This window comes from Thunnus albacares, chromosome 14 (assembly GCF_914725855.1).
Source record: "Thunnus albacares chromosome 14, fThuAlb1.1, whole genome shotgun sequence".
NCBI lineage: Eukaryota > Metazoa > Chordata > Actinopteri > Scombriformes > Scombridae > Thunnus > Thunnus albacares.
In genome coordinates this window covers 285,462-307,128 of record NC_058119.1, presented here as the reverse complement: position 1 = coordinate 307,128, position 21,667 = coordinate 285,462, and the positions used below count along the sequence as shown (strand labels likewise).

At 40.5% G+C, this 21,667-nt stretch overlaps 1 protein-coding gene across 6 annotated transcripts in view; it reads left to right on the top strand.

Annotated features, from left to right (window-relative positions):
• The window catches only part of tm9sf2 (transmembrane 9 superfamily member 2), a 40,477-nt gene extending 22,461 nt beyond the window's left edge, over nucleotides 1–18,016 (top strand). For 3 of the 6 annotated variants that reach the window (XM_044372574.1, XM_044372571.1, XM_044372569.1), the window contains 9 exons: nucleotides 2,135–2,243; nucleotides 2,471–2,603; nucleotides 3,431–3,550; nucleotides 3,895–3,952; nucleotides 4,026–4,185; nucleotides 4,552–4,703; nucleotides 9,550–9,661; nucleotides 10,311–10,482; nucleotides 11,218–11,672. In XM_044372574.1, the coding sequence (XP_044228509.1) occupies nucleotides 2,135–2,243; nucleotides 2,471–2,603; nucleotides 3,431–3,550; nucleotides 3,895–3,952; nucleotides 4,026–4,185; nucleotides 4,552–4,703; nucleotides 9,550–9,661; nucleotides 10,311–10,482; nucleotides 11,218–11,654 (1,453 nt within the window). In that variant the 3' untranslated portion in view covers nucleotides 11,655–11,672. Of the gene's footprint in view, nucleotides 1–2,134; nucleotides 2,244–2,470; nucleotides 2,604–3,430; nucleotides 3,551–3,894; nucleotides 3,953–4,003; nucleotides 4,186–4,551; nucleotides 4,704–9,549; nucleotides 9,662–10,310; nucleotides 10,483–11,010; nucleotides 11,128–11,217; nucleotides 11,673–14,525 lie in introns of those variants that run through there. The other 3 variants (XM_044372572.1, XM_044372573.1, XR_006407088.1) reach the window with 3 other exon arrangements.
• The last annotated feature ends 3,651 nt before the right edge of the window (nucleotides 18,017–21,667 follow it).

Below are 21,667 nucleotides of genomic sequence, written 5' to 3'. Positions count from 1 at the left end.
GGTTCCTTATCATAGTTATAACACCTCTTCTCAATGAGTGGAACGATGAATAGAAAACCTGGACAGTAAACAGTTTTGCTAATTTGTCATGTTCCATTTTAGACACACGTGTTTTTTGCATAAATACAATATGTCCTCCTTAATGTTTCACTTGTGCAAGCACTTTGCTCCTCTTACTTGACTTATTCAGACCATTAACATTAAATGAAATTATGTTAATGTTCATACACTACCACATAATATTTTCTGTTTTTTAAGTACTACTCCCCGTACCCACAGTTCTCCCAACTTTATTCGCAAGTGTAGACCTTCTAAACCTGTGTAGATATTTTTAAATACTTTAATTGTAAGGAAAAACATTATATCCTCAAATTTCCTAACGTAACAAAGAGAATATACAAAATTAAGAAAAGAAAAAAACAGAATACGACTTCCACTTGTGCTACCAAGCACCTAAGGTAGCTGTCCCCAGTCTTCCATGCTTGTGTCAGTGCATGGAATCATTGTGTGTGTGTGTGTGTGTGTGCATGTGCGTGTGCATGCTTGCACCTCTGTGTGTATGTGTGACCATAATTACCCGTCTTTCGGTTTGTAGAAGCTCTTGGTTTAGAGTTGTTCCTTCCCAAAAAAGACCAACAAGGTCCTTGATGATCGGACATACAGTTCAGGCACAAACCTCATGTCCCACAGAGCTGATCAGCCCAGTCCATGCAGTTCTTTCCGGGCGAATTATCCGCACAGGCTGTCTGTTGCTGATTTGAACACCCCCACACCAGCCTCAAGGAAAATTTTGAGCTTGTTATATAGAGTGGCTGGAATCTGATATCCTCCTGTTTCAGTTGTTTCTATATCTAGATGTATTCTTTTTTTTTTTATTCTGCAGAGTATTAGAGTGGTTGTGGTAAAAAAAAAAAAAAATCTGCTTCCCTTTGAACACGGTTTTCTTCTTTTGCCAAGCCCCATGTGGGGCACTTTCTTTAATGGAAAATTTGAAAATTTCACAACAATTGATCTCGTGGTCTCTATCAGGTTCGTTGGTTTCTTCTGAAGTGACCTGTGGGCTCTTTCTATGCCCAGATTGAGCTCAGGGGATATGTTTAAAAGTCTTTTAATAAACGGGTTGATAAAACTTAACCATGTCTCTGTTCTCGTTGTCCTCTGTCACCCTTTAATTCTCAAATTGTTGTGTCTCTCGGTTTTCCAGATCTTGGCATTCCTCTTGTAGATACTGATTACTTTGCAGAAGGATGAATAACAGTTTCCCTGCAGCAGTGTTGCGGTCCTCTGAAGTGCTTGTCCAGCTTCTTCAAGTCTGCTTTCAAGTTTTTTGACCGTTTCATTCAGCGTTGTCACTTTCTCTTCAAGTCGTTCAAACCCATTTTTCATTTCATCATGAAGTGACTTCATTTCTGACTTCAGCTCTGAGTTTGAATCTGCTTTCAGTTTAGCAATCATTGTCTTCATTTCAACAAGAGCTGCGTCTGAATTCATGCTTTGCTCTTTTTCTCACTGCTGTTTTCCAGTGGTTACCTTGTTCATACGGGTCGGCTTTCTTTAGGTTTACCCACACATAGGCTATTATTTTCAAAAGTACTTATTTGTAAAATCGCATCAAATTGTTTGTTTAATGCATAGAGAGCTTGACTAATCCTCCATGCCTTGCCACTTGACCTGGAGGCTGAGGCCTCTTTTGCTCCATCTTCTAAGCTGTATGCTCTCAGCTTCAGCAGTTTGTATATCTTGCATGCACACAGAGCAAACTGATTCCTCCCGTCTTCCATTGACTCCTGAGGCTTGGATTTTTCTGTCCTGTTCAGTTACATTAGGCTTAAAGTTCGGGTGATCTTAAGGCAGCAGTCATCGTGGTTTTATATTTTAAAAATGCCTCACATTGTCACATTGTAAAGATTAATGATGATTCATTCAAACATTGCTCAACCCTGGTGTGTATCAATTGACCGGTCTCCATCCACTGGGACAATCCACATCAAAATACAGATTCAACATTAATTAATGTGAGCTCAGCCTTGCAATCTGCATTTAGAAAATAATTCTATGACTCAAGAGAACACTTGTTTTGGATCTTGACCGCAAAATAACACCATTGCAATACACCATGTTTTTTTCTCCCCAGTATAATGAACTCGTTGGTGATCGTGTTGTTTCTGTCTGGAATGGTAGCCATGATAATGCTGAGGACTCTGCATAAAGACATCGCTAGATACAATCAGATGGACTCTGTGGTGAGTATCTGCCTATATGGCTGATGGGAACACTTTGAGCTGAGGTGGAGCTGTGATCAGAAAATTGCCAATTGTTCTAAGTTCATAGTCATGGCAATGATTAACTAAATTTAACTATCTTCACTATCACATGAATAATAATCATACAAGGCAGCTGTGGCATTACCAAAACATGATACAGCTGCGTCATGTTGTTCTCATTTCTGCTAATATTTCTTGTTCTCCAGGAGGATGCTCAGGAGGAGTTTGGGTGGAAGTTGGTCCACGGAGATGTTTTCCGACCTCCCAGGAAGGGAATGCTGCTGTCGGTTTTCCTCGGCTCTGGAACCCAGATCTTCATCATGACATTTGTCACACTTTGTATGTGTTTGTTATCTTCATTATTGTTTATTAGAATTTAAAATCAGTTATAGATGCCAGGCTACTTGCTTACTTACTTGCTCTTTACATGCCATCATCTTTCCTGTCTTTCTTCTATCCACTCTTTATTTTTGTCCTATCGACTTGATGCTCTCTGATTCTTTGTCTTCCCTGACCACGTTAAAAAAGTTGAACATCTCATAGCATCAAACAGTTGAGACAGATCAACAGGCAAGTGAAAGCTTTTTCAAGCTAAAAGCTTGAAAATTTCACTTGCTTGTCTCTCCTTCTTTTGGAAACTTGAAATTGCTGCCATGTGGGGATGCAGCCTTAGTGGTAGACACAATTTATAATGAAGTTCAGGGGCTATATTCACAAAACATCCTAAGACTAAAAGTAGCTCCCAACTGGCCGAGGTAGTCCTAAAAAATCTTTTTTTGTTGTTTTGGAAGAATTTAACAAAGCATTTAGCGCTAAAAGGAGCTCCTAAGTCTGAGAGAAGTTAGAGGTAATCCAGAGGACTCCTAAGTCATTAAGAACTGCTCACAAGGTGTAAGCAGTGTGCTCCCTTGTATCAGGATTTTGGAGAAATTCAACAATAGTGATCTTTGTAAAGCATCATTTTAATTCTTTAATGACTACATTTATGGTAACCTTATTGAGAATGTTTAGTGTTTGCGCTGAAAAATAAATATAATTTTTTAAAACTCTTATATCAATATTGGTATCAGCCAAAAAAATCCTGTATAAGTAAGGCTCTGTAACTGCTTTACTTATCCAACCTTCAAATTTTTAACATGTAATCGAGTCAACTCCCCCCTCTCCAGTCTTTGCCTGTCTTGGGTTCCTCTCTCCGGCAAACCGTGGGGCTCTGATGACCTGTGCTGTTGTTCTCTGGGTTCTGCTGGGAACTCCGGCTGGTTATGTGGCAGCTCGCCTCTACAAATGTAAGTGAGAAAGAATTCAGGGAAGTGATTTATGTTGGAAAGGAAATAAGGAATAAGGAGAAAAAGAAGCTACCAGCTATTTTTATAATCCAGTGTTGTACTCATTATTCTGTAATTCTCTTTTAAAATGACTACTGTTTTCCTTGCACAAATACAACATTTTGGGTTCATTAACATTATGGTTATTATTATGGTTAGTGAAATTTGAGCACAGTCTCTACAGGGGGTGTGGACCTCTAATGTAAACAACATATGAACAAAAGTAATAAGATGGCGGCTTTTCGGTTTCAGTGAATTTCTAAAAATCCTCTCCTCCTTTGTCTTTTTGTTTGGTTAATTGTCAGCTTTTGGAGGAGAGAAGTGGAAGACCAATGTTCTACTGACAGCCTTCCTCTGTCCTGGGTAAGACACAACCACTTGCTTCCACTCTCACTCATTATCCCCTTCGCTTAGCTTTCTCTCTGTCTCTGCTCAGGGTGGTGTTTGCAGATTTCTTTGTGATGAACTTGATCCTGTGGGGCGAAGGGTCTTCAGCAGCCATGCCCTTTGGGACCCTGGTAGCCATACTGGCTCTTTGGTTCTGTATCTCAGTGCCACTTACCTTTATAGGAGCATACTTTGGCTTCAAGAAGGCAGTAAGTAAATCTGAACACACATACTGTACATCCATTCATAACTAATACATGCTGATATATATTCCATGCCAGTGGTGGTTGACAGAAAGAGTGTGTCACAATGTCATAAGTTAGGTGGTTCAAGTGACAAAAGTACCAAATGTTAAAAATAACTGAATTGCTGGAAGAGTCTGTACCCTCTAAACTAAATGAAGTAAATCGACAGAAATGTAAAGATTTTATACTGTGGTTCACATGAAAAACCTTAGGTATGTGTCATATTTCTTTCTTTCTTTCTTCATTTATTTTGAGTAACTATATCAGGGTGCACCTATCTGATAGTTTGAATTTCTTTCTCTCTCTCTCTGTTGCGACTGGTGGTTTAAGGGTATTGAGCACCCAGTGCGGACCAATCAAATTCCTCGTCAAATCCCACAGCAGTCATTCTACACAAAACCATTCCCTGGTATCATCATGGGAGGAATTCTGCCTTTTGGGTGTATATTTATTCAGCTGTTCTTCATACTAAACTCCATCTGGTAAGAATGAGTAACACTGTAAAGTTTAAAGTTAGAAAGTCATTATACACCTTTTTGCTTCTAGAATGAAGTATGAAAAGCTGAGAATCAGTCTAGCCTTACAGGTTTGTATGTATCAGATGAGTCAGAGAGCTGTGGGGAGTGCCACAACTCACCATCTCTTAAAACTTCTTGAAGCCTAAAACACATGAACAAGTATTTAAACTAGCCTTTCTATTTAAATAATAAGCACGGTTCTGCAACTGCATGAGCTATTTCTCATCTAATCAGAAACTAGTTTTGGCAGTTTTAAAATGAATACGACAAAGATATGATAGATATGATATGAAAGATATGACGAAAATATGATAAAACACCTGCCATTTTTACAGACAATCTGAAGCAAAGACCGTTGAGAGCAGCCAACATGTGTGCTGGTGTTGTCAATGAGTGAACAAGTGAGACCACCTCTTATCTGTCTTAACTGGAATTAATGCAGTTCTGTCAAAAACAAAAACAAAAAAAGAATACAATCAAGACATTTGTCAAAGTGTTCAATTTTTATAAAATTTTATAAAAGATTGGATTCATACTGTTATCTTCGAGTGTTTCAAGCTGAAACATTACCCGTCATCCATACTTGATTTTGTGAGATTATAGTCAGATGTACAATATCTGACAATGTATACCATATATAATAAAACATAAGATGGTTTGGTTCATAACTAACTAACCATACATCGCACATTCAAATATTTTGTATCTGTTAAGGTGGATGGCCAAACATTTCCCCACTTTGTAAACAAATTAACTCTTTTTTTTTTTGTGAATTAGGAACTGTGTATAGGTTTAGAAACCTGTAAAACACATTAACTGTAGGAGCAAGGGTATTTATTTGTGTTGCATGCCTGCCCCATTTACACCAGGTATTAACATGTGATCTGTATCTTCATACATTATCTGGATATTGACATCCAATCCGCTTTGCATTTACATCTGGTATTAAAATGCATTTTCATTTTCTCAGTTGTGCCTGCATTGTGATTGGTTCTCAATAAATGTTTAAATGTTGGATGGTATGACTGTAAACTTCTAGCAAGTGCTTTTTAAAAATGTTTTATAGTAACAGTAATTGTCTTGCATATATTGTAGTGTGACCAATTAAGCCTATGAATGAGGAAAAAAAACAGCATTTGTTCTGTTAGCAGTCCAATTTATGATATATCAAATCCTTTTTTTTCTGCCTGTCACATAGTCCTGTAGCAAAGTAGGCTTATTTCGGATCTGTAACAGAGCAAAGGTGTAGGTGAGTCCTTAGACTCACAGTTGTGTGAGCAGGGGCTAGGTAATGAGCGTTGCATTTCTTTCTTCAAGTAGGTATGTATTCTAGGACACAGTTTTCTTGATTTGCTGTGGATTTCCAAACTTTGGATGGGCTTTTGGGAGAGGCATTTTTACTGTAACCGTGTCCTCTTCACGGCAGAAAGTGTGAATGCAAGCACCTTGTTTACAGTGTTTTCATCATATGCTGTCTGTGTATGACTTTGTCGAAACATAACATCTGGAACACTGTCCATAGTGTCACAGTAGCCAGTCTTGTGCACATTCTCCGGCCAGTTTTGAAATGAGATTTGAAATAATAGAAATAATAAGTGAGGCATGTTGTAGAGTCCAGTTTGATAACAGAGCAGTTCAGCTGTTTAGTAAAGAAACAGTTTCTTGAAAGAAGGTGAAGAGGTTTTTATGGATCTCAGTCTTTTTGGCTGATGTGTCTGAGATGATCTTGCTTGCATGCCATCTGGCCCTGGAGGAGTGCAGCTGATCACTGGGGGGGAGTTTGCAGCCGATTGTCTTCTCAGCTGAGCGAATGATGCACTGCAGCCTCTAAATGTCCTGTTTGGTTGCTGCAGTGTACCAAACAGTGATGGATGATGTGAAGATGGACTCAACGATGGCGAGGTAGAACTGAATCAGCACTGACCTGTGGCAGGTTTAGCCTCTTTAGCTGCCACAGGAAGAACATCCTCTGTTGGGCCTTCTTGATTATGCGCTTATGTTGATGTCCCATTTAAGATCCTTGGAGATGGTGGTGCCAAGAAACTTAAATGACTTAGCGGCTGCAACTGTGGTGCTGTTGATGTTGAGTTGAGGGATGGGTGGGAGGGCTCTCCTCGTCTATTGTCAACTCCGGTGCTGATGGTCCCACAGGTAGAGGTATGCTTTCCCATCCTTCACATGCTGCTTCCTATCTGTCGGAAAGTTAGTGATCCACAGAGGCTTAAGCACAGTCAACTGGGAGAGCTTAGTCTGGAGGAGCTCTGGTACAATTGTATGAAATGTCAAGCTGAAGTCAACAAACAGGATCCTGGCGTAGTCCCCGACTGTCCAGATGGTGGAGAATGACTTGCAGGGCTAGGTTGACTATGTCTTCCACAGACCTGTTAGTCTGGTATGCAAACTGCATGGGGTCCATCAGGGGGTCAATGACTGATTTTAGGTGGGACAGGATGAGTCTTTCAAAAACCTTTATGGCCACAGGGGTCAGAGTGACGGGCCTGTAGTCATTAAGCTCTGTAATCCTCTGCTTTTTAGGAACAGGGACTATGGTGGAGGATTTGATGCAGACAGGACCATGCAGAGTTGTAGTGACTGGTTGAAGATTGTCCGTATATATGGAGGCTATCATAATTGTTCAGCACAGTGCTTTAAAGTGGATGGTGACACATTGTCTGGTCCAGCCGCTTCCCAGGGTTTCTGCATGATGAACAGTTTATGCACTTCTTCTGTCTCTATTGATAATGGTGGAGAGGTGGTGGGATGGTGGTCTTTGTCAAGGGGGTTGTGAAGAGGCGAGTGAGTGGAGGTGGGGGACCCAAGCAGGAGTGGATGTGGAATGAGGGAGAGTCCAGGTTAAGCCTTTGTCTGTCAAACTTTTTCAGGTTCTCTGCCAGCTGATGGTTGTCTGTGGAGTGGGGTGGTTTCCTTTTGTAGTTGGTGATTTCTTGCAGGCTTTTCCAAACTGAAGATGTGTTATTGGTTTAGAGCTCGTCTTTCAGCTTCTCGGTGTGCCTCTCCTTGGCTGCTCTAATTCCTGTCTTTAGCTTGTACTTGGCATGCCTGTAGAGGTTCATATATCCACTCCTGTAGGCCTCATCTTGGGCTTGACACAGTTGTCTGAGTTCTGCACTAAACCATGGCTTGTCATTGTTGTGCTTGACCTGGGTCCTGGTGGGGGTGAAGTTCATAGGGCATGAAGCACGGGTAATAAACATATTTTTGTTCTTTCAGCATCAACACAATAAGGATTGCAATTTTTTAAAAGTAAAAATAAATAGATAGTGTTGAATGTTCCAGAGGGAGATTTGTTTTTGCAGCTGGTGCATATTCCACGCAGAAACATAGACGCTACAGACATCTACGCATACAGTATACATTCATGCCCCTGCCTGAATCCCAGCCAATACATAAGTAAATGGTTCACTTAAGAGATATGCAAGACAATTGTGATCTCAATTCTGAGTGATTCTTGACTAACATTGTGCAGCTCTACTTACAATATAGTTAGGTATCTGTCAGGTCTTTCTTTTCTGGAGCTCACTGAAATTTAGCTCATATGGTCTAAGTATGAACAAACTATTATGATAAGAAAATACACTTCAAAACAGTGGAAGTAAAGGCTGCTTCTGATAACTAGAGGGGGAAACTAAGAGATTACAGGTATGCCTGAATACAAATATGTTATTCAGCAAAGCACAAATAGTGGGTTTTTTATGAACATTTATTTCGTACAATCATTTTTAAAAATGATTTGTTTTTGGGAAGAAAAAAAACCCCTAAACTATCAGCAGGTCTCAACAAGGGGAGTCACATCCACCTGCTAAATGACCCACATTTCCTTATTTGGGCATCACTCCTGGAGTTGGGGGTGTTCCCCAAAGATAAAGCTGAGCTACTGGCACAAGTGAAGTGCTTACAAGGGACTCTCCATAACCTGTTGTTCCCCTTCTCCTTCCCACAAAGTTAGGTTGTAAAAAATAGGCAATAAATGAAAAGTGCAAAGCAAGAATCGCCTTTGGCCATTAATATTTCAGAATTCCAGCTATACAGAACAACTACCGGACAATGTTTAAATACCCATATAGTAGCCTACATTTAAACATCAATAAAACACAAAAACACAAATTCTATGATCAAACAAATGTATTTTAGTCAGCAGAAAGAACTCTTCACTACCTTTGCAAACTGAGCATATAGGCTACAACAATAAAATAAAACAAATTGCTTTGCTATTTTTAATTATATGCAGCCATGCAGGCAGCCTGCTGCTGCAGCTCCACCTTCACCTGCCTCAGTCTCCCCAAGCCCGCCTCTCACCAGAGCCGGGGAAAAGTTAAACTTCCTACTGATCAATAACATGTTATTTAACTGTGGAGCTCCAGGCTGATTTGTTTGTTTCATTGTGCAAATGAGGGATGTAACGTTACCTGAGAGAAAACAGTAAGACTTTTTGGAGTCGTGTTAACTGCTGTTGAGCCAAAGTGCAGGGTTGTTGCTAAAGTGTGCAGCTTTTGAGTCTCATGCCACGCTTAGTCACATCTGACCAAACACTCAGTGAATTTCACACTGTCTTAACAGCGGAGGCAAAACTAAACTTTTGCATATATAATACATAAGTTTATATTTAAGGTGTCTTGGCAACATGTCTTATAGGTCACACAATGTAAGGCTGTTTCATATGCTATTAATGAGTTTATTTTTGCCGTTGATATTTTCATTTGCCAGACAACTACACGTGATACCGGCAAAAAGCCGGCATATACCGACTAACATAAACCCTGGCTTAGACATGTCTCTTCTTGTCCTACAGGTCCCATCAGATGTACTACATGTTTGGCTTCCTCTTCCTTGTCTTTATTATCCTGGTTATCACCTGCTCTGAGGCCACCATCCTGCTCTGCTACTTCCACTTATGTGCTGAGGTAAACAGCATGATCAATAAAATACCTTTTAAAATGATCATTTTCATCTTCATGTTTTAGGGATATTATTAATAGTAGATTAATACAAGACTGGAAATTAGCTAGAATGTTATTAGGGTAAAACATAATTCAACTGAGTTTAAAGTAGGAAGTAGGATTTACAAATTTAAAATATTTATCTGCAGTTACAATTTGATTACATTTGTAGTTGCAGTTTGATTGCAGTATGAATACAATATAAATGTACAAAAATAGAATAAAATTAGTAGAATAAGAATGGAATTTCTGTATATGGACCTGCTGAGGTTTTAACCCCAACCCTTAGGACTACGAGCAGGAGGTTTAGACATGAAAACTCTGAGATTCCTTACTGAATGGTAGACACACCGAGCAGTGGCACCTTAGTCTTGACATGTTTATATTTGTTTAGATTTGATTTTGAGTTTGTTCTAACTTTGTTCTTGTTTCTATGTTACTGTGATGAAATTAACACTCACCAGCATTGACCTGCAATTCAAGGCTGTGGAATCCAGGCAGCGTATGGCAGAGGCCATTTGTTCTTGAAACCCCCTCAGTCAGGACCTAGTTTACAAAACGGTTTGTTTCTTCCCTTACATCTCAACTCTGGCCATTTTCCTCCTCTTCACAGGACTATCATTGGCAGTGGCGCTCCTTCCTGACCAGCGGCTTCACTGCTGTCTATTTCCTTGTCTATGCCATTCATTACTTCTTCTCCAAGCTGCAAATCACTGGACTGGCTAGCACCATCCTGTACTTTGGATACACCATGATCATGGCTCTCATCTTCTTCTTGTTCACTGGTAGGTATACAAAAAGAAGGGAGGTATGAGGGTTGGTGTATTTTGTCACCATGGATCATCACAGCTGTCATTACCATATACACAGCTACTAAATGGGTTATTTTGGAGGTTAAAAAGAAAGATCTTAGTTATGTAGGTGAAACAGTGCTGTCAGGATTAGGGTATTTTCAAATTTGACTATTATTTATGGCATATTGATATCACAATTAAACGCTAAACAATATATTGCTGGCAGTTATGTTATTGGCTAACAAGGAAGAAAATGAAATTATTGCTGTTGTTCCATTAATGGAGTTTCAGCCTATAATTACATCTGATAATACAGAGACTTGGCTGCTGACTAGGGACATCATTCCACACACACACACGCACCATCTCCATCTTAGCTGTCCATCGTGACCGATGATGACGACGACTCTTGCTCCTCAGGGTTGAGATGCTCAGGAGGGGTGTTGTAAGCGCTGCTGTTTCTGGTGCCACCTCATATGGCTGTGGAGGCTGAGTCGTGATCCACACATTTTGTTGCAGATGGGACACGGGAGCCCAGGTGTTGCGACGATGCCGGTAGCACATGGTTACATGTGCATCTCACTTCCCTCCTTTGTTGGATGTCCCCTGGGTGGAGGAAGCCTACCAGGCAGTCCTGTCAGTGGCTAGGGGTTCGAGTTGGGTCACTGTTAGGTTGCTTCAGGGTGATTTTCGTAAAATCCTTGTATCATCTCTTCTGCCCACCAGGAAGGAGCATGTTTACCAGAGCTGAGTTGGCCATAGAGGACTTGGCAAGGCACACACCCACACACAATCACAGTGGAGAGCAGAGAGGCCACAGCGGAATGACATGGACTTTATACTTTACTTTAATTGACGATCACAATGCTTGTTCTGAAGTCGAACAGGTGGAGCAGTTCATCAAACACACACAAAACACACAGAATATAAACATGCAGAAATGCAACGTCTTTGACTTCTCTCCCTGCATTCAACTCCCTCTCACCTCTCATCCACAGTCGCTATGTTTTACAGCCATACAGAGCTCATTATGGGGCGGCTGTGGCTCAGGAGGTAGAGCGGGTCGTCCACTAATGGGGAGATCGGCGGTTCGGTTCCCGGCTCGTCCAGTCCACATGTCAATGTGTCCTTGGGCAAGACACTTAACCCCGAATTGCTCCTGATGGCTGTGCCATCAGTGTGTGGATGTGTATGAATGATTAGATTTCTACTGATGGGCAGGTTGGGACCTTGCATGGTAGCCCCTGTACCATTCAGCATATGAATATGGGTGAATGTGATTTGCAGTGTAAAAAGCGCTTTGAGTGGTCGGAGGACTAGAAAGGCGCTATACAAGTACAGTCCGTTTACCATTTTACCATTATTCTAATGGTGAATAGTTATGAATGAGTTCAAAACATACGTTAACTGTATGTGTTGATTTAGTCTAATTAGCTAAGCATCGTAAAATGAGTTGAATTTCTATAGACTTAGGCTGAGAGTTCAGCAGAGTCCCCTCACATCAGCAGCAAAGGGAGGATGAATGATGCTTCAGGTTGTTAGCCAGTTCATTTTAAAAGACCTGCACCCTTTCTAAACAGTGGAGTCTAGGGGCTTGAGGTAACCATTAATCAGTCAAACGTTATGTAAATTATTCTAATGTTTTTATAGCCTGTACACACTTGTTAATACTGGCCTGGCCATAACAGATCAAGTCAAGTCTATTTTTATTTATATAGCCCAATATCACAAATCACTAATTAAAGTTTTAAAGTCTACACAGCAATACAACATCCACTGTCCTTAGACCCTCAATACAAATGAGGAAAAGCTCCCAAAAAACCCTTTAACAGGGAAGAAATGGAAGAAACCTCAGGAAGAACAACAGAGGAGGGATCCCTCTCTCAGGACAGACAGATGTGCAATAGATGATGTGTGTACAGAATAGATCAGATAGTAAAATTGCAGTATGGAAAAACAGGATAATAAAATACATTATTGATAGATTGATAACATTTATGAAGAATCTGATTAGAAGGACATCAAGCAACTTCCAGGTGTTGCCAAACAGATAGGACCTGAGCCACATGACCTCCATCACCATGGAGACCTGGAAAAAGGACAGACTACACATACACAAAGGGGAAACTCACATCACACCAATCACACACACAGAGGAAGGAGAGACAAAAAACTACATGAGAGAGAGAGAGAGAACATCGATCATGCAGGACAGGGAGAGACATGAGGTGTGGCAGAATCTCCTGCAGGATGAAGATCCTGATCCAAAACCTCTGGGAATGGCACCAACAGCCAGGAAGGCAGAGCAGTCCCAGGATGACTGATGGTCCAGTTCAGAGAAGCCTGCGTGGAAGGAGAGGACAAGGAGGAGAAAATATGGAGAGAGAGGGAGAAAAGAGAGAGAGGCACGCAGCTCGGATGCTCATGTAATTGTGGGACAACAAACAAACAGAAGGTTAGAGAGATGCAGTGGCTATAAGAACATTCACAGTCGGCAGGACAGACATGGTTTTTAATTAGTAAGGGTTAATAAATACATTGGTCTAATAAGGTTATCATTATCGGTGCTGAAATTCCATATTGTTGCATCTGTAATCATAGTGTAACAGTATCTGAGGGTATCAAGTCTAGTTTATTGAATAGACTTCAATCATTTTTAGTCAAAAGGGTGTACAACCGTTGGGGCTGGGTCTTAGCAGGAATTGTATGCGGGAAGCCAGTTAGGAATCATGTTGCTGCTGTGTGAAATGACTGAACTTAAACAGTTAATAAGGACCCTTTCACACCTACCTCATTTGGTGGGGACTTTTGGACTTTTCAGTTTGATCCAAACCAAAAGTACAGGCATGAAACCTCCTTTGGACCACAGTCCAGACCAAACAGCTGAACCTTGGTCCGACGAAAAGAGGTGGTCTTAGTCCAGATCAAACTGAACCATCGTTTGGTTCATTTCTAGTGTGAAAACATTTTTTGGATGGTTCGGACTTTCTGACCAATTACAGGAAGTCCCAGCAGGCTATAGTCCTTTTTCCAAACCAGAAAAAGGAAAAATGAGCCACAGTAGCAAATGGGGAAGAGAGGAGACCAAGTTTTTATTTGTCAACTGGACAAAATTGCCAACACTTTCCAGGTATTGTCAGAGAGGATGAGAGAGAGAGGATGGGAGAGCAATGCCAACTGAAGATAAAGAGACTGCGTCAGCAGCATACAAAGGGGCATGATGCCATTAGAAAAACTGGTGTGTCGACCAATGAGAAGCACAAATGTCTTTTCTGTGACGACCTGGATAGCATTCTGAGCACTTGCCCAATAAGCTCACCCAGTAAGGTGGTGGAGTCTTTCCCCGCTTCAACTGGGTTGGCCATAATAATATTATTATAATGGCAACAAAATGAATCTGTTCGTTAATTTTTCTCTATTAATTCAAACAGCGATAGAAGGCTACCCACCAAATTGACAACACTGATATCAGACACATGCCCATGTAGGTGATGATAACAGGTCGTAGGTATGTCAAGTTCTTTGGTGCGCTTGCATAATTACAATGTAAAACCAACCGGGTCAAATGTATACAATGTAACAAAAAAATGAACCTTGGTTCAGGTGTGAAGAGGCCCTATATTGTGGACCTTAAAACAAAAAAAGTGACTAAAGAGCTCCATAGAGCTGATGGGAACTGCATGGTTGGTAATATTTCTCTATGGATTCATCATTACAAGACAACTTTCACATTACACAGTCATTTGATCCATTGTGGATATGAAAATATTGAATAGTGCCACTTTAACTCTGACCTCTGATGTTCATTTCCTTATTCCATGTCTTACTGAAAGCCCTAGGTTAATAAAGATGAAACAGATTAGACTGGTTTTGGGTTAAGGTGAGCTGAGTTCTAAGAAAAGCTGTCATATTTAAAGTCTTGTAGAAATGCCCCTCAGCCTCAAATACATATATTATACTGATGTTGTCCTATGTGTCAAGAAAACCGTTATTTAATGTAGCTCTAATTAAAGTTGTATTTTCTCTGTCTTCAGGTACAATTGGCTTCTTTGCCTGTTTCTGGTTTGTTACCAAGATCTACAGTGTGGTCAAGGTGGACTGATGAATCCAAACACATAACAGACTATTGCTCTCTCCCATCGACCATTTGACCATTCAGCACTGTCAAACTGAACTGAACATTACATCCTGACCGGTCACCTTGTCATTTCCTCGACCAGAGAGGAGTAAGCCTCGGACAGTTTTCTGTGTTTGGATGCCTAAACTGTTTGTGTGTGAGCATGTGTACACTGGGATGTAATTTTGTTCATACAGTATATATCTGCATATAATCTGAATGAAATGAATCATAACTCTACAAGCCTCTTCCCAGAATCTCATAGTTCATCCCAGGTCACCTTCACTCACTACAGCTGGACTGTCAAGCCGGGACCTCAGAAGTTCTGTCTTTGTCAGCTGTGATGTCATGCATTTTAAGTTTGTTCTATGATCCCTGCAGTCTGTGTTTGCAGGTGAAGTTGAAAATCGGAGTCTGACAAAGCTGTAAGGGTCAGCTTCTTAACAGCCACTTTCTCAGAAATTATGTATGCATGTGAAATGTTCCCTTGTTACTATTTTAAATAAGTTGTGTGCAGTACATCTCTTAAGCTGCTTTAGCAATCTGCAGTCTATGTGCACATTGTGTCTCAAAATGTGTGCAAACTTCAACACTTAATATGACAAAATGGGTCAGTAGGGCTGTTCCATTTTAAAGGCTCCACCAAATGCAGCAGAGATATGCAGCCTACTTTTGTTGACATTTGAAGGTCACAACCAGTGAATGGTTTGTAGAATAGTTTTCATTTCTGTCAGGTGCCTAGGGATAACTGATGAATCCTCTGCTGACCATTTGGGCATAAGGCTCCCTTTTGGGGAAGTGGTTTCAGCCAGCTAGTATTAATCAAACAAATTCTACAAAGGCTGCATGTTTTGACAGAGGCAGCCAATTAAAATAAACCAGTTACAGTATGACAGTTTCCAAGTATTTTAATTCTGATCTAACGGAAAGCCAAAGTCCAGTCACACTTAAGTGCAAGCCTCTGTTCCTTGAAGGGCAACACACAGCTGATATCATCATCATCATGTGTCAACCACTGTCCTGTTTAGCATCAACTTGTGTCAACTCCCACGAAAAGCAGCAGTTTTATCATATAACTTCCCCAGACAGGCACATCTCTGCTACTTATTTGTCTGTATGATGTGTTTGGCTTGTGCTATGAGCTACAAATGAAACAATGGTCCAGTGATGCAGCTGGTGTGTGTTGTACTTTCTGTTTGGTTTGTCCAGACATTGTAGGTTTCAGCTGATCTTCACATCTGTCCCAAGTTTAAGACTCATGGGAGCTGTAATTATTTAGTTAAGCATAACATATTAATTGTTTGGCAAAATAATGGAGGAGCTTTGGGTCAGAAGGTAGAGCGTGTCATCCACTAATGACAGGGTTGGCGGTTCAATCCCCCCCTCCTTCTGTCTGCAAGTGTCCTTGGACAAGACACTGAACCCCAAATTCCTACCAATGGTCATGGTTGCATGGTAACTTGCTGCCATTGGTCTGTGAGTGTGTGTGTGTGTGTGTGTGAATGGGCAAATGAGAGATAAACTGTGAACCACTTTGGATAAAAGCACTATTTAAATGCAGCCTTTTACAATTTGTTTATATGAGGAACTGATTGGATTTTACCAGTGGCAACAGTAGTAGACACCCATTACACTTGGGATTTGGGTAGAAAACATCAATATCAAGTTGGCTCAGTTTTGCTAAAAGAATATATTGTGAAAAAGACTAGTGGAACTAGGTCTGTAGTAATATAAACTGCTTCTCTTAGTGACCTCAAGCAAGTAATGCAAACTAAGAAGTTGCAGCATTGATAGAGCGTATTTTATTAACAAGTCTCTGGAACCGAGCACCTTTCCTATTCTGTCTTGTTACAGTTTATAATAGGTTACATGCATTTCCCTGTACTGATTCAGAACTCTGCACACAGTTCTCTTACCAATATAGAGCTCAGCACAACAGTTAGTCTCACATCTAAACTGCACTAATGCAACCAAATACTTCATACACATCTCAACTGTGTATCATAACACTGACATTGTCCCCTACCAAGAACACTTTGTCACTCATAACAAAGTGACATAAAAAAAATAACCAGTAGCATTACAATGTATCACTATGGTCTTTGAAGTATCTTGTTTTATTTGTTTGCATAAACCAACACTGCATTACAGCAAAAAGAACAGCCTTTCTTTACTGCATGGATTGTGTTGTATTTGTCACAGAAATGCAGCTATATGCTTCAGTAGGCTTTATTTTCCTTAACTAAAGTAATTCTACTAATGCAATACAAAACTAACAAGCATATATTCAATATACATACATGTATCAGGAAGCTACTGTTAACAGATACACAGCAGGGCTAGTTAGTCCTGTCTGCCGTATTTGGCTACAAGTTCTCATCCTCATCACACTTCTGTCCTCCATATATCCTTATCCTCTCTTGCCTGCTTTCCTCACTTGGCACAAGCCTCTCATAGAGGTCCTCCAGGAATGAAATGAGACGCTCAGTGTTGTATGGCCTAATGAATGGTTTCAGTATTTTTATTTTTATATTTTTTTTAAATGTGGATGTAGCAGAATGCAGCAAACTGCAGTCTAATTCACTGTCATTTGGTCGTAGGTTTTGAACATAAATTGACCTGTTGTTAAAATAGTATGTAAACATGTGCAGAATGGACTGTAAGTACACAGTGTTGGTGGTTGAGTTTGAGTGAGAAAACAAACATGAAACTTGAAAGATGCTGTCCTTAAATGTAATATTTTGCAATGAAAAGATATTCATAGTTTAGGTCATATTGCCTGCAGTTGTGCTAACGCTGAATAGTTAAAAAAGTGAACGAAGTATTGAGAAATGCATGTAACCAATTGTAAAAAGCTTTAGGTTCTGATGTCCTGTAATGAAATACAAGAGAGACAAGGGATTGAACAGCTGGAAATCTCATGACCTGGTAAACTCATCATCACTCACAACCCAACAGTACAAACCACATAACTGCTTCTTAAACAAGTCAGGAATAATTACATGTCTTCACTTTGCTGTGAATGTAAAATCAGAGAAAGCTGACAGACATTCCCACCATGAGACAGACTCACATCTTCAGTGATGACAGCTGATTGACTGATTCATATTTTCAGCTCACAGTAGTAAGTCTGCACTTGTTCCCATCTCTCTGTAGAACTTAGACCATGTTTTCAAAGTGACTCAGTGAAGCAGGCCATGTATCAGAGGATTTATCTTGACCTTTTAAACATTACAGTGTGAAACATTTATTGTTAAGAACTTTAAAGAATGTAAAAAGTACAATGTGGAGTAGGAACTGAACAAATGAGAAAGATGTGAATGAATGGACTTGTTCATTATCATTCATGTCTTTTAAACTGGTTTGTCAGAGTTTTTTGTGTTATTAATCCGGTTGGTCCAATAATCACATTGGATTTTTTTCTCTCATTTGATTTCTTCAGTCTTTCCTCTTTGTTCTCCTTCCTCTTGCTCATATTGTCTTGAAATACTTTCTGATTAGTCATAAAAATTAAAGTACAAATGTCCATTCCAGAAAGCAGTTTAGTAAAAGTTTTTTTTTTTTTTAATGTCATTGATTGAAATTGTCTTCCAGTGTTTTTACTTTGAAATATAATTCATAGACCTCAATGAAGCAGCATTACAGGCATGTGGGAAGCTCACCCAGAAGAAGGAGACCGGAGCAACCTCCTGGAGCCATGCCAGGAAAGGGAGCTCTCTGGCAAGCGTCTGGTGACCGGGCCATGACCCATGTGGCCCCGTAAGGCACAGCCCAAAGAAGTAACATGGAGTACCTGCCCTGTGGGCTCACCACCTGCAAGGATAGAAACGGGTTGGGTGCAGTGCCAAACGTGGAGCAGACAGGAGCCAGGACCTGTGTATGCTGATCCTGGGCATTGTAAACTAGCTCTAGGGACTTGTAATGTCAGTGCTAGTGCAAGAGGTAGAGCAGTACCAACTAGATACAGTGGGGTTTGCCTCTATGCACAGCACTGGCTCTAGAAACAAACTCCTGGAGAAGGGCTGTACTCTCTTCTTTTCTGTTGCCCAGGGTGAAAGGTGCCAGGAGGGTGTGGGGATACTCACAAGTCCCTGACTGAGCACTGCAGTGTTGGGAGTTCTCCCTACAGAATGAGAGGGTTGCCTCCGTGTGTTGCTGGGAGGAAAATTTTGACTGTTGTGTGAGTGTATGCACTAAACAGTAGGTCAGAGTATCTGGCCTTCTTGGGGTCTCTGGATGGGGCCCTGAAGGGAGTGAGGCCTGGCGAGTCTGGGGAACTTCGCTCACATGTGCAATGATGGAGAAAACATGAAACATGAGCCACCACACACATTAACTGTAAATAAACTAGAGAAATGAAAAAGACATCCAGTAAAAATAACCAAGCATACATCAAGTCATTTTAAATAGTCAAAGAGTAAATATGCTCTATATATATCATACTTTAGCGTAATGAGTATCAAAAACAACCTATTAATACGCTTTGACTAAAGATAAATAAATTCTGCCTAGTCAATTAAAGATAATACCATATGTATGTGCAGACATTAGCATAAAACACTACAATCAAGGCTAAGCATATCAAGAAATAAAATGGAAGCACCTTAATGCATAGTTCAACATTCAATCATTGTTGCACATAGATATTGCCACCATAATTCTAGGAGTTCAGTCTAGATTAGAATCACATCATGATGTCTTCAACCCATGCATTTGACATGCAGTGGAGGGCCACCATCATGAAGAGGTTACTAGCACTTACGATGCATGGTGGTATGGAATCCATCTCTTCAACACTGTGATCACCATAGTATACCATCATTACCTGTTTGTCCATCTCACTCCTTCAAACTATTCATCTACACCTTCATGTGTCACAGAGCCACACGCTTATAGGTACATGTGTCATGTTTCACAAATACATCACAACTATGAGCCTCAACAAAATCACAACAACTCTTGTATAGCTTTAAAAAAGGGTCTATGTTCCAACAGTAACCATACTTAGGAGCAATTAGGGAACAGCATACCACAACAGTCAAGGGATAGTCAACAGGATCAGATTTTCCGATTTCCGAGTCACTTATTTGGAGTTGTTCACGTTTCCTCTTGACAAATGGTGGCAAGGGCTAAAGCTTATGTAAATAGTCATAATCTTTGTGATGGTCAATTCCTATCTCCAAATGGTCTGTTCACAGACACATTACTGGGAGGTGGGCGTCATGTTCCTCATATACCATCCCATTCCTCTGGCGTTGTGGCAGTACAATCTTTAGCCCAGTGACCCTCTTGATGACACTTCCAGCAGACATCGCTTTCTTCTCTGTTGTCAAAAGCGAAGCTCCTGCCTTTCCTTTGTCCATGGCCTCTGTCAGCTGAAGCATAGTAGGCCAGCTGAACCATCTGAAGCTTCTTGGCTGTGGCTTCAAATTTTTTAATTTTTTTGCCATCTTTTTTCTCAAATGTGGGAGTGAGGCATGATTGAAACTCCCAAATCCCAAATTTTGTCAGTGTCATCTAAAGACCTTTGTGATGAAAAGTTATCAAAATATTGAGTTTTCGCTGAATGCCCTTGCCATGGTGATGCAGCAAACTTTGATGTTTCGCCATGAAACAGGAAGTTGTTATAACTTTAACGTACATTGTCCAATCTGCCCCATGCTTCATGAGGGTCCCATCCTGAGTACATCTTTGTGTCAATATTATATGAGACAACAATAACAATATATGAGACATACTCATAGCTCCACCTACTGGCGACAGGAAGTTACGTATTCTGTACTTTTATGAGTTGTACCAAGCAGGATGAACAGATCTATCTGAAATTTGGTCAGAAAAGTCTTAAGTCTTTGATGATTCCATACTGTGAAAATGGTGAGTTTTCACTGGACGCCTTTGCTGTGGTGGGGCAGTGAATTTCAATGTTTCGCCATGAACAAACAAAGTGTTATAACTTGACTCTGCATGATCAGATCTTTTCCAAATTTCCCATGCTTGATAAGGGTCCCGGTCTGAAGGCAAGTACAGGCTCATATTGAGTCATACACATAACAGGTCTTAAAGTCTGTAACCTACTGGCAACAGGAAGTCTTAAGCGCCATTCTTTTGCTAAGTACTCCTAGCAGGTTAGCCAGAAACACATAAAATTTGGTCAGCCAAGGTGTAAGACCTTGATGATGATAACTTTTGAACCTTTTGAGTTTTCAACAAAAGCCATTGCCATGGCAACAAATTGTTCGCCACAAAGTACGAAGCTGTTTTTAAGGGGCTACACATGCTTGAAAACTCACAAAACTTTGCACACACATAACAGGTCTTGAAGTCTGTAATACATTCTGCCACACCCTTGCCCGCCACCTGTATAGGTGGCGGGCAAGGGTGTGGCACCTGTATAGGTGGCGGGCAAGACAGCGCCCCCTACAATATTTCAATGACGCAGCCCCCGCACCACGTTAAACCTACATGTACGATATGGTACACATATATATCATGCCAGGGCACACAAAAAAGTCTCTTGGACCCATAGTTTAAACCCAACAACAAGTCGGCCATTTTGAATTTTTGACGATTTTCCATGCCCTGTATTTTAACAAACTCCTCCTACAGAATTCATCATAATGACATAATGAAATCAGTGTGTGTCATCTAGACTAGTTTGTGATCAAAAGTTTTTAAAATCAAGAGTTGCGATGTGGCGGATTTCGATGTTTCGCCATGAAAAAGAAAGTTTTAACTTAAATGTACATTGTCCAATCTGCCCCAAAGTTCTGGTGTTTGTTAAGAGTCCCGGTCTGAACACATCTACAAGTCAATATTGAGTTATAGTCATAGCGCACCTACTGACAACAGGAAGTCAGGCTGATATGACAAATCATCCGATTAACATGGAATTTACATGATGTGGTCTACACATGATATAAAGCGACATGACGTATAAGTGTCGGTGCTCTCTAGCACTAAATAGTGGACATAGGAAGTCATATTTAACTGCTTCGTGCAACGTCCGATATTCATGAAAATGCATATGCCTTTTAGTTGACCTCTACTAAATATGTTGCT